Consider the following 12,820-nt stretch of genomic DNA (forward strand, 5'->3'; position numbering starts at 1 on the left):
GGACATTTTCTGCTCTGAGGAGCTCCTGATCTAAAGTATTTCACACTTTGTAGGCCATTTCAAACTGCATATCTGATGCAATAATATGGAGATTCATTTGTACTTTCTAATTATAGCAATTTGCTATTATTAATTCGACTGTATTCTTGCCTCAAAAGCACAGTGATCAAATAAATACTGAAGTTTGGTAGAAAATGTTAGACATTTTTACAGAAATTGCTTAATAGACATAATACAGTGACATGAAAAAACAAAGTAGTACTCTTTTCTCACCTGCACAACAAAGGAATGTAATCCGTGGCACTGCCCATCAGGAGTGTACAGCTGGGCGTAGACGACAGCATGAGTGGCATTTTTCCCCATGTTGCCAACCCAAAACTTGGCAGCTTCAAAATCAGGAGTGTTGATGATAAATTTCTACAAACCGTCAAAAAGGAGGAAGTCTTAAATCATACGAATCAATGTACATCCATCACTTCTTTTTGTTTGCTGCCACTGTAACATTTTGAAAATTGCCAGCATTTCATACTGTACTTCGATCCAACATGCTCACAACAGTGAAAGTGGATTTAACAGGAATCTATAGGGCTAAGCTTTATTCTAGAACATGTGTCTAGGGGAAAGTCAGGGCAGAACAAGAGCGTGACTGTCAACCTGAGGCCTAAAATTCAGCTCTCAAATTTCTTATAACATGAGGAGGGGAGGGAGTGCCATGGAGACACACAATGGTCTCTGGGGGGTTTTTTTGTGAATGCAAAATGCTCCTGACATTTGGGCATAATCAGGCATCTTGATATCAGGCCCTATTCTGCAATGTGCTCCTCACCCCACAGACCCCGTTTGCTTCAGTGGGACTTTATATGTGAGGACAAGTCTACCATCACTGAGCTCATTGCAGGAGAGGGACATGAGGTGTTATATTGCCTAACAGACTTAAACAGAGAAAAATATATCTGCAATCATTTGCTTTCACCAATATGGAGGCCCAGTGAAGGGCAAACTGGAATTTTTGCCTCGTTAATGACATACTGTGTTTATGTTTTCAATCCATAATTCCCATTGCTTATCATTTTAGAGCCACTTTATGACATACAAGATATGTCTACACTGAAATCATTGAGTGTGATTGCAGCTTGTATAGACATACCCACAGAAATAAGATGGATTTTATCTGAGACTGCACAACTTGCTAGACTGCTTCTGAGCAGCCTCCCTGGAGGGCTGCCACAGAGCCAGCTGCTTCGGGCACTGGAAGCAGAAATTTAAAAACAAACAAACAAAAAAAAAACACCCACAACCAAAAACTGTTTTGGATCTTCCAACACAGAATTTTTCTGAAAATGTCCCTCCCATGGAAAATTTCATGTATCTGACATTTTGTTCCAATTCAGAATTAATTTTTTTTTTAAAAGCAAAATTTTTTTGTGGGATGGAAATTCCAGTTTCCACGCAGCTTTATTACTACTAAAAAGTGCTAGATATGAGCAAAGTATTAATTATTGTTAATCATAGAATCATTTTGGCCTGATATCTTTATAACAGATGTGACACTATCTTGGGGGAACTCCCTGCACCCCATGTTCATCCTTATTACATGATTGTGTGGTATCCAATGCAAAGTTTGTCATGTCAGGTGTCTTCGGAAGGCTCATGATGCACTGAGCATTGTTATTATAGTAATGTTCTAGGTTATAATTTCATGTATATAGTTATGAGGCTGAAAATGTGTCCTCACGGCTTAAAATAAGCTCAGGCAAAACTCTCCAGGAGCAGAGGGGCAGTTCACACCTCATCAGGGCATGTATGGGACAACTCAGCCCAGCCTCACAGGAACAAAGAACACTGGCCTAGGCAGCAACAAAGGATCGGTTGGACTCCTGACTGAGTCACCCCCCCTTCCCTTGGTCAGTTTGGGACTACGATGAGGTAATGCTCACCTGACCCTGAAGCGGAGGGAGGGGTGCAAAGTCAAGAGGAAAGAAAGAACATGATAAAAGGGAGAGACATTTGCCACCTACATCTACAGACACCACCACCAAGAGACTGAAGCGCTGATCAAAGGGGAGAGCCTGGCTGAAGGGCAACCAGCTAGCCTGTAGTGAGAAGCATCTAAGTTTATAAGGGCACTGAAAGTATTAAGATCAGCTTAGAATGCGTTTTGCTTTTATTTCATTTGACCAAATCAGACTTGTTGTGCTTTGACTTATAATCACTTAAAATCTATCTTTTGTAGTTTATAAATTTTTTTGTTTATTCTACCTGAAGCAGTGCATTTGGTTTGAAGTATGTCAGAGTCTCCCCTTGGGATAACAAACCTGGTACATGTCAATTTCTTTTCATACAAGCTTGCAGCATCCAGTGGGCATAACTGGACGCTGCAAGACGGAGGTTCCTAGGCTTGTGTCTGGGACTGGAGATATTGTCATTCAGCTGTACAATCCAAGCAGCGGCTGGTCAAAAGTGCTCACTCATGTGCTAGGAGCAGCTTACATGCGAGAGGCTGTGCATGAACAGCCCAGGAGTCGGGGTTCTCACAGCGGAGCAATATAAGGCTGGCTCCCAGAGTCGAGGATTGGAGTGACCTAGCAGATCACTGGTTCAGATAATGCCAGAGGAACGTCACAACAGAATGTAAACAATAAAGTACTAAATGTCACTTCTGTAGGTTACAGACTGACCTGCGTGCTGGGGTCGTATCTGGCAGTTGTTCGTATGCCCTTGGTATTGCTGCCATGGCTGACTTCAGTCAGAGCAAAACATCCAAAAATCTAAACCGTGAATCAGGAGGTGCAAATCAACTCAATGTTAACATGGTAACTCAAACATTTTAAAAGTCAAGAGCGTTACTCAATATGGTATTGCTGTAAAAATGAGTTAATAAAAATCCAGCTGCTTAGTAGGAGGTTACATTGGGCCAAATTCATCCCTTTTGTAAGTCAGCACAACTCCTGCAATAGGGTGGCAGTGCTTTTCCACTGAGCCATCTTCCTGGCAGGTGTCGTAATCCTGTAGGGAGATGCTGACTCATACCGGCAGGTGCAGATTATTAATTACACCCATCATATAAGAAAAGTGGGACTGGCTCTTTGAGTAGAAGGAATTGTTGCCTACAAGAGAGGAATGGTGGGTTGGTCTCTCTGTAGGGAAGCCACAGGAACAGCCAGTGCTTAATTTATGCCAGGGCTGAGCATTGGCACCTTTAGGCTTGGCAGTTCATAGCCCTGGCACTTCTGAGCTTCCTGCGTCAGTTCTGAATATGAAAAATTACTTGACCTTCAGCACCTTATTGCTTGAGCCCTGGTATCTCTCATTACAAATTAAGCACTGGGAACAGCCTAGTTTGGAAAAAGATTAGGCTGTCTATGTTTTATTGAAAAATTGTCAATAACGCAAACACTTGGAAGGGGTAAATTCAGACTAAATCCAGAGTGGGTAAATTCTTTTCTTAGCAAGGTGCGAAGTCCACCTGCTCGCAATTCTACTGCATTCAATGAACTGCATTCCCTTACACTAGGGCTAAATTTGGCCTGTTATCTTTATTCTTGTGCATCCTAAAAAGGCAGGGTAGTTCGATTGGATTGGGGTGAGACTGGAAAGCAAGCCCGCACCACACTCAGTCCACAGCAGCGGCTCGGCTACTGTCCCATGAAGCTGGGCCCGGCTTCCCGTTCCAAGCATTGTGACCTGGTGTATGGAGTCACAGAACCACTCAGGTTTGACCCAGCTGCCCCTCTATCATGATGGAGGGGTCCCTGGGTCAAATTTCAGTGAGTGGCACTGCAACCCTGTTGCCAGGTCACACCACCACACAGTTTCAAAGCCCTTTTGAAAAGGTGAAAAGTTTAAACTGAAACCTAAGGCAAAACTACTGCAACAGATACAAAGCACTAAGCTCTATTTGATGCTAAGGGTATTTAATTGTGTCACTAATTGAATTCATATTGGTTTAACAGTGAGCCCATCTACATAATCAACTACTTGCTACATAACATGAGCTGATCAATAAATAAGCATTTTTTTAAAAAAAAGAATGAAGGAAAAAGATCACACAGTATTTCAAATTAGTGGCAGTAAAATTTTGCCAGTATCGCTTTCATTATGCTAGTTATCCTAAGGGAAAAAAAATAAAATAAAATAAAATGCCTCTGAAATAGGGGGTGCTCTTTCACAATAATTAATACTGTATCTAGATAGTCACTAGTGTGATGTTTCTGGACTATGGAATGTAATGGATAATTCATCCTAGGGCTCTGATTGGGTGGCAGAGCCTGCCAATGTAGAGAAAGGTGAATATTAGAGAAGGCCTCCTCTCTCTAACAGCGTAATCTTAAATCTCCTTGAGGGACAATGCCAGAGCAAGTAGCGTTAATGGCTCCAGCCCCTCCTTGAGGAGCACCCAAGCCAGTACAACACAGCATAAACAGGATGGGTCAAGCAGATTAACAGAGCCAGACACTAAGGTGGATCTTGGCTGGCTAGGACTCAAAATGTGAGTTGGTTCACTTCTGTTCCTGAAACTTAAGAGAAAGCTTAACTTGTAGTGAAGTATAAGAATAGATGAGAGTAAATATACATGTTGGCTGTTATTTTAAAACTTTAAGACTTTTTCCTCTAATGCTTTGTTCTAATGGCTAAATAAAAATATTTTGCTTTAAGAAGGCGCTTGGTCAGTATCACGAGTCTCAGGTTCTGGCAGGGCTGAAATGCAGGTGCCCGAGATCCAGTCAGACCTGCAGGGTAATAAGTGGTTTATATCCGGGCCTCAGTTTAATGGTATGTCTAGACTCTAATCACAGGGTACGATTGCAGCTCAAGCAAATATTTCTGACCTACTTTTAACATCACTAGCTCAAGGCTAGAACCATGAGTAAATTACTCAGAGTTCTGGTCAGGCTTGTGTTACACTACCGTGGTTTCACTGCTCTCGCACTCAAGCTAGGTATCTACTCGAGCTGCAATCACACCTGTTATTGCAGACTGGACAGACCCTAAGAGTGGAAGAACTGCAAAATTCCACCCCGAGTCAGGTAATGGTGAAGGGCTGAACACCTGCATTCAGAGATCAGAAAGGGCCAAGAGGTGCAGCTAGCCCCTTAACCATGACAATATTCAACCCTGAAGAGTTACCCTAAAATTACCTCCATGTTACTGGTTTGTTTCACGAATTCCTGATGCCTTTCAGAGCCAGTATTCTCAATTGCACCACCAAACACCTGAAAACACAAAATGAGAGAGATGACTGTGAAATCCCTGTCAAAATGCTGGAAAGAGTGCTTGAATAAACACAACAATCACTAAGTAGGACATTCACCCTTAGTAGGGGGCCAACAGAACTGTCCAACACTTACGTCTCACTTAAACGCTATTTTCAGGGCTTAAAGTGGTGATCTGGCTTTGTGCTAGCTCCTCTGTACTGGACTGAATGTCATACAAAGTCAGAACACACTTTGCATTATACAGAAGAGAGGCCAAGGATGGAATGGGTCATGGAGACGTTGCTCCTCATGACAAGCCCAGCTTTTGGCAGCTGTAACGGAACACTCAGTGGGTTACTTTCCACTGGTGTCTGTAGTTACAGGTGCAAAAGCCAGTTTAGGGATGCAAAACCTTTGAAAACATACTAGCTCACTGCACGTAGTTCGGTTTTAAATGACTTGGGGTCTGAATCTGAAGTTGGCCAGCAAATCCATCCCAGATCTGCCGTAATTGAAAGCTTTTACAATCTCATGCTGTTCTAATTACAAAACAGTTGGTGGTCGCAATTCAGTTCCTGCTGGACAGCTATCTACGCCCCAAAATCACAACCACAGCTGGTACTAAGTAGTAGAGCTGGCCATATAGCAGAAGAAATCATCAATCAAATAAATCATTTAATGGAAATAGAAATAGTCACTAAATAATGCATTCAGCCAATGTGATTCAAACATCTCTATTGACTATCCTTACTGGAAGATTCAACTGAAGGACAAAGAATTGAGGGACAGATCCAAGGCCTATTGAAATCAATGGGAATCTTTCCATTAGCTGCAGTGATTTTGGGACATGCCCTGAATGAACAAGGCCAATTTCTCCTCTGACACAAAAAAGGGCTGGCCCCTCCAAGACGGAGGGGAGGCTCATGTGGGGAAGTTTTCAGTACCAACACCTCTGATGCACCTCTTCTATTATCCAAGAGTGAAGTCCTGGCATCACTAAAGTCAATGGCAAAGGTGCATCCCATCGATTTCAATGGAATCAGAATTTCACACCAAGACTGTCCAATCCAGCACTTTTAAACAGTTTAACTCACTCTTCTTATTTAAAAAGAGAAAAATAGTTGTATCAAGATATTGCTTTTAGAAAATGTTCCTCAAAGAGGGGGGAAAAAAAAAAAATCTATGAAAATGCAGTAACAAGACTTTTCTCTGAATTGTACTTACCTGAGCATTTAACAAATATTTGGTACCTAGAGACCAATCATACATCCCTAGGCAGTTTATAAGAACCATAACTTTTAATGGCTTCTCCATGATATCTTCCAGTTTAAGAAACTCATATTCAAAGAGCCTTTTACAGCGTAGGAATGTCAGCTCACGATACTTCTCGAAAGTCACATCTTCTCCAGGGTAGCGAGCAAAGACAGGATCATTTTCAAAAGCAGAGAAGATTCTATTCTTGAGGGGAGAAGTTGGCAATAGATATTTAATACCAGAAAGTTGGAAAAAGTTAAATATTAAAGAATCAAGTTAATTTTCCTCCCTGGCTGAATTAGGCTTTCTAGCACAGCAGCTGTTTGTTCAGCCAAAAGAAATAAATAAATATCCAAATAAAATTTAAAAACACAAAAGGCTGAATTAAAATAACTGATATATGCAAGAGAAAAATACACTAAAATGTGATTTTACAGATAATGTGAGTGCCAGATGCATCTTTCAAAGTGAGACAGCCACACACTTAGTACTGCATGAGTGAGAAGCTCCTGTAAATTGCCATTTATTAAAATTAAATCTCCACAGTACTGGATGAGTCAACATATCCCAGGAACAGTGTTAGGCCATAGTTGCCTCACATGGTTGCATTTTAGTTGGTTAGCATTATTATTTGATTATTGGCAGGAGTCTAATATTGTTTTAGAGCTAGTCCTCCTTTGAGCATCAGTGTAGAGCGCTGAGGGTCATATTCAGGCTCTTTGCCAACTAGCAGTGGCTGTGTAATGCCATCTCAGCCATTATGTGGCCACCTATGACAGCTCTCTTCCCAGAAGGGAGCAGTTGCACAGTCTATCTAGTCCAACCGCCAACTATTGCCACCAGGGCTGAGGTCTAGGAAATAGACTGCGCACCTTCTAATGGTCTAACTTGGAGCAGTTCCCTCCCTGGCTGACTGACTGACTAATAATCTGCCCAGCACAATTTTTAAAGGGAGCTTGTATCTGTGAAAATGTCTGTCTTCTTAGACAAACAGCTTCATTCATATAATCTAAGGAGAAACACACAGAGCTTTGGCAGAAAATGTGCCTTTCCCTGCTCTTCAGAGAAAAGGTGACTGGAGGAAAAAGAGGGAACCCTCTCTCCCCCCATGAAGACTATTGTATTAATTTTGATTAAATAAATGGGCCCAAAGAGTGAAAGGTGTTAACGTGACCCTGAAACTGTCAAACATTAACCTGTTTAAACAAGGTTTGGTGTTTGGTATACAGAGATCTTTTATGTTGTCAAAGATCTCTGTATATCAAACCCCAAACCTTGTTTAAACAACATAAAAGAGTGGACAGGAATGGACTTTGCGGAGACTCAAGCACTGACACACAATCATCAGGAGATAATTGGTTGACTGTTCATCAGTGATGGTGCCCCAGTGATCAATGCAGTTATGGGAGTCATGATGACGATGATGATGATACAGAGATCTCAACCTGCTTAGTCCCATGACAAACACACCATGAAGTAGCCTTTTCACCTTTTATCATAACCCAGCTCATAACAATATGCGGTCTTGGCTGGCTCAGCCAGACTCTTATTAGACAGAAGGAGAAAGGAGAGGAATAGGAAAGAGAAGAAATGAAGTAGGGAAGGAAAAGGACTGAGCAAGAGATAGAGACAGTGAGTGAATCTGACTGTCAAAGTGTCATATCCCTAATGGGTGTTTGGAATTCAGCCAGAGCTAATGGAGGTGATGATGTCATGTCAGTCCCTTTCTTGGCCTGGTCTGGTCAGGACATCTTTCAGTAAATGACAAAGACCCAGTGGTATTACAGGACATCCAAGGAGATGGTGGGGGTGGCAGCCATGATGGTAAAGCTTGTTGCAGCAGTTGCTGGCAGACAGCTGCTGCTTCTGCTTAATTTTCCCACCCCTAGTGTTTTTTTTTTATTTTAAGACCCCCAAAAGGGAGTGACGGGCTGAATAGCCCATCCCCTCATTATTTTATTTACTAATTAGAACAAATTTTTGACACCCCAGTTTTGGTCAAGGTAGATAAAAATCAATACTTTAAAATAAAATAAAACCTTGACTTTTTTCATTCAAAATTAAATATAGGTTATTTTTTTAAAAAAGTAAACCTAGTTAAAATTAGATTTGAAACTGACAATCTATTAAAATAATTTAAATTACTACATATTTTTGCCTAGTTTTAATGAAGGTCAAACCACTGAACTGGTGGAAGTGACTTACTAAGCACCTGGAACTAGATTTTGTTGAAGTGCTAAACCAGCTTTTGCCACCAGTAGTCTTTTCTGCAGGTGCAGAGAGAATATTTTCTTCATTACAGTTTATTCAACTGTGTTCAGTTCAATTACTAGATCATTCAAATTTTAGAAACCGAATGGAAGTTGAAAAAAGCAGAAAACACTTGTTTTCCTCTTCCAATCTATCAATAAAAACTAGGTGTGAGAGGATGAGATCTACTAGTTCTAAAATATTGAAAGACATGGTGAAACAATCAGTTCAATTCACTAACTACAGATAATACTTCCTCTGTTTCATAAATCAATCAGCTAGTTTTAAATACAGACCATGTTTTGATTAACTTTTTTATGTATTCAGCATATTAAAACTAATTTTATTTAATAAAAAAAATTAAAGTACTGTTGTGTATTTTTAATTAAATATTCCATCCAAATAGTTTCTCAAATCACAGGTTTAAAAAAAAAATCTTCTAGTAAATAAGAAATGCATCATTCACCATTTTCTAATAAAATATGGAAACAATAACAATCTGAATAAAGGTTAACTTAAGCTTCATAATTGTTTAAATGTACATAGATATTGTGTATCCTCCCGATTAGTGAAAAGAAGCACCAAATTTAGTGTAAAGACTATATTTAGTTGCAAATCAGCATGTTTTAATGGTTACCAGCCAAAGAGAATAAACCTCTCATTAGGAAAATAACTAAAGTACAAATGCAAAACATGATTAAAATCGATGATTTAAATCAAGATTTCCTGCATGCCGATTTAAAATCATGATTAAAAGCAGTCATTTAAGTCACTGATTTAAAATCAGTACACCCTGATTTTGGTCCATTGATTTCTTGTTTCATTTTTTGGTTTACCAGGCATGATCTTAACACAGTTCTTTAATTATGGTAATAGGCATTTTTGTTTAGACTATTTTTTTTTGTTTGTTTCCCCTTTGCAGTTTCTCTCATTTATTGGGACATTTGATAAATTTTAAATTAGTTTTTATTAGCTGAGCTTACAATTAGGGTAAATTTGTAGTCCCAGTTATTACAACAGTGTTATCTGCCTGTGCAGCTCTGCAACTCCCTGGCACAAAGGGTATTTTTGTCCTTTAGCTTTTCAGTAGGTCAGCCAGATGCAGAGCAAAGTATTTATGATCTCTCTGATCTTTTAAGGTTTGTGTATCTGAGGCCCAAAGATACTTTTGTGATGCTAGCAGACCAGGTGCCAGCTCAAGCCAAAGTCCCCACATCTCAAGTGAACGCTGGCAAATACATAGCTGGTATCAGTCTGGCTTGCCTGTGTGTAAGTATTGTTAAAATTGTTTCTAAGAAAGCGTTTAGACTACGTTGAATACTTGTGATTTGATTTGTTGCATGTATTAATCTCACTTATAACATCTGTTCCCATACTGTATGGTAATATTTGAGTGGTTGTATTGTGATCCTCTGTGACAGTGTAACTCACCAAACAGGAGAGAGACGTTAACTAGGGTGAAGTGCTGATCTTCAACAGAAGACGTTAAGTCCTGTCCAACAGGAGAGGTCTATCAGCACCAGATGGACTATTGTGGGACATTATAGAGGACAAAAGACATTTGTTCTGCCTTCCTCCATGTGAAGATGAGTCATACAAGTGGATTCCTCCCATCAGGGCAGCTTGCAGCTCAGGGCATACAGCAAGAGGGGATAAAAACTCCTAACTATCCCTGCTTGGATTCTGGGGGGGGGGGGGGGGGGAAGGGGGGAGGAGGAGGAGGAGGAAAGAGTTTTCTAAGATAAGAAAGAAACCCCCAGATGTTTAGTCAGGGTTAGCCCTAAAGGACTTATACAACTTTTTTTTTTATTATAGCAGCTTCTATTATCTTTTGATACTTAAAATTGTAACTCATTTATGTATATATGTTTACCTGTTTTAATCTTATAAATAACTCTTGTTTCCTTTTCCTATTTAATAAATATTTATTAGAGTTTATTAGAGGATTGGCTACAAGCGCTGTCTTTGGCGTGAGATCTAAAGCGCAACTGACTTGGGGTAAGTGACATGGGGGTAACCTTAATATTGCTGTGATTCTTGGTGAAGGGATAATCTATCTCAAAAATATGATCACCTGGGGGCTGAGACAGATCAGAGTACCCGAAGGGACTGACTCTATGTTAATGCTTTTTATAGTGCCTGAAGAGTTTTCACTTGATAACAGGTGGTGAAATCTAAGGGCAGGTCTACACTTAAAATGCTGCATCAGGACAGCTGCACCAATGCAACTGTGCTGCTGTCGCGCTAAAGTAAAGATGCTCCTATGCCAATGGGAAAACTTCTCCTGTTGGCACAGTTAATCCAACTCCTCGAGATGTGGTAGCTATGTGGACAGAAGAAGCTCTTCCGTCGATGTAGTGCTGTTTACACGGCAGGTTAGGTCAGTATAACTACGTCAGTCAGGGGTGTATATAGGGTAGACCTGGCCAAAGTATAGAACTCACAATTTGGGATTTGTGCCCGGTCTCCTAACAGTCTGCCCTGAGGTTGGTACTCCTGCTCGAGTCAGCACAAGCAACACTACAACTTTGATCTGGATAGGGTCTTATGCAAATATAGTAGGTCACTGCTTTGTTAATTGGAAATGGAGACTTTAATTTGGTGTCTGCTGTAATTTAGTATTGCTTCCCAATATTCATCATTAGTAGTTAAATAAAAAAGTGATATTTGATCAGTGCATTGAAAGAAGTATTATTTAGAAGTCAGTTCTACTCTAAAAAGTGACTACAAAAAATGGTAAACCAGTTGAGTGCTGATAGTCCTCTAATGCCTCTCTCCTCAACACTGACCCATCATTTATCACTTCAACTTATGCCCTCCCCTTCAAAAATACCCTCACTTTTCCCAGACAACATAGCAATCCTTGGGGAAAAAAAACAACAACAAAACTTACCTTGAATTGGATGAGATCTTCTTCATCTATAAACACTGCCATCTCCTTCCAGCTGAAGGAAGCCCTCTTACGGTACTCACAAAGTGGCCCCTCAGGGAAATCTGGTAGCAAGATGTCCCAAGAACTTTGGTTGCAAGTGGCTTCTTTCAGATCACTAGTCGATGCCATCTTGAATTTAAACACTTCTGCATCCAACAAGAACATATCTCCAATGAGCTAAAACACTGAAAATGTCTATTTTTTCCCCACAAGTACTTTTATCAGTGGATAAAAAAGGGAATTGAAGAGTGTGTCAGGATGTACCTCATCCTTTGAGGCCCCAGGGCCCCACTACACCCTGCCACCAAAGAAGAGCAGCAAAGGTGGGTCCTCAGGTCTTCTTAGAGAGGCCTCATTCGAAGCAGCCAATCAGACCCCAGTAGGCTCTGTTAAAAGGAGCTGCAGGGGCTTAGCAGCTCAATTCCTGGCTGGGGCCAGAGGGACATGGAAGGGTGCTCTGCTCTGGCCAAAGGGAGCTGGACAAGCTGCATTAGCTAAACCTGTGAGCAAGAGGAGCTGAGAGCTGTAGCCCTAAAGTAATAGGCAGAGGTAAACAGGCTTGGTTCAGGAGCAATCAAGTAAAGGAAGCAGCACATGGCTTCTATTTATAGGGTCTCTGGGCTGGGTCCTGGTGTAGTGGGTGGGCCCCATCAGCTAAAGGGGAAACGGCCCAAGTCCTGAGAAGGGGATAAGGCTTATTTAGAAGCCCAAACAAAGGGCTGGAAGTTAAGGGCTCAGGGACAGGGCTGAAAGACTCTCTGTTTGGTGGACTCTTGGTTACTACACCCGCCTCCTCCCCCCCAAAAAAAAACAAAAACCCCAAACCTTGAGATGACCTGTCTGGAGAGTTAATGCAGAGATAACTGGTGAAGACAAAGAGGCTCCAGGGAGACCGCTCTGGGGGTGGTGCCCTCTAACAGGGCAGGGAAGGACTTACAGTTAGCCCAGAAGGGTCTGAGAAATGAGCCCAGAAAGGGAGGTGAAGACACTAACAAGGGTGCAGCAATATTTCTTGTTGGGCCTTTGTTACCCCGGAAGGGGTTCATTCATGCCTATTGACTGTGTGTGTGACTTGGCTGGAGGGCTGAGCCACTGAAGATCTGCCTAGCGAGGCTGGCTGCCCACAGGGGTGCCTGGAGAAAAAGAAAATGGCGGCACCACACTCAGCTCACAGAAGTAACTCATGAGA

The 12,820-nt window shown here is 41.2% G+C and overlaps 1 protein-coding gene across 5 annotated transcripts in view; it reads right to left on the reverse strand.

The window, feature by feature from the left end:
- Positions 1-12,820, reverse strand: part of ACOX3 (acyl-CoA oxidase 3, pristanoyl) — a 62,063-nt gene that overhangs the window by 42,861 nt on the left and 6,382 nt on the right. For 3 of the 5 annotated variants that reach the window (XR_006280563.1, XR_006280564.1, XM_038399104.2), the window contains exons 2-6: positions 11,593-11,777; positions 6,420-6,653; positions 5,139-5,213; positions 2,679-2,768; positions 274-417 (exon numbers count right to left, since the gene is read on the reverse strand). Coding sequence is in view for 3 of the 5 variants with exons in the window: in XM_038399104.2 (XP_038255032.1) it covers positions 274-417; positions 2,679-2,768; positions 5,139-5,213; positions 6,420-6,653; positions 11,593-11,760 (711 nt within the window). In the remaining 2 variants the exon portion in view is untranslated. Of the gene's footprint in view, positions 1-273; positions 418-2,678; positions 2,769-5,138; positions 5,214-6,419; positions 6,654-11,592; positions 11,812-12,820 lie in introns of those variants that run through there. The other 2 variants (XM_038399102.2, XM_043512500.1) reach the window with 2 other exon arrangements.

Source organism: Dermochelys coriacea, chromosome 4 (assembly GCF_009764565.3).
Source record: "Dermochelys coriacea isolate rDerCor1 chromosome 4, rDerCor1.pri.v4, whole genome shotgun sequence".
Lineage (NCBI taxonomy): Eukaryota > Metazoa > Chordata > Testudines > Dermochelyidae > Dermochelys > Dermochelys coriacea.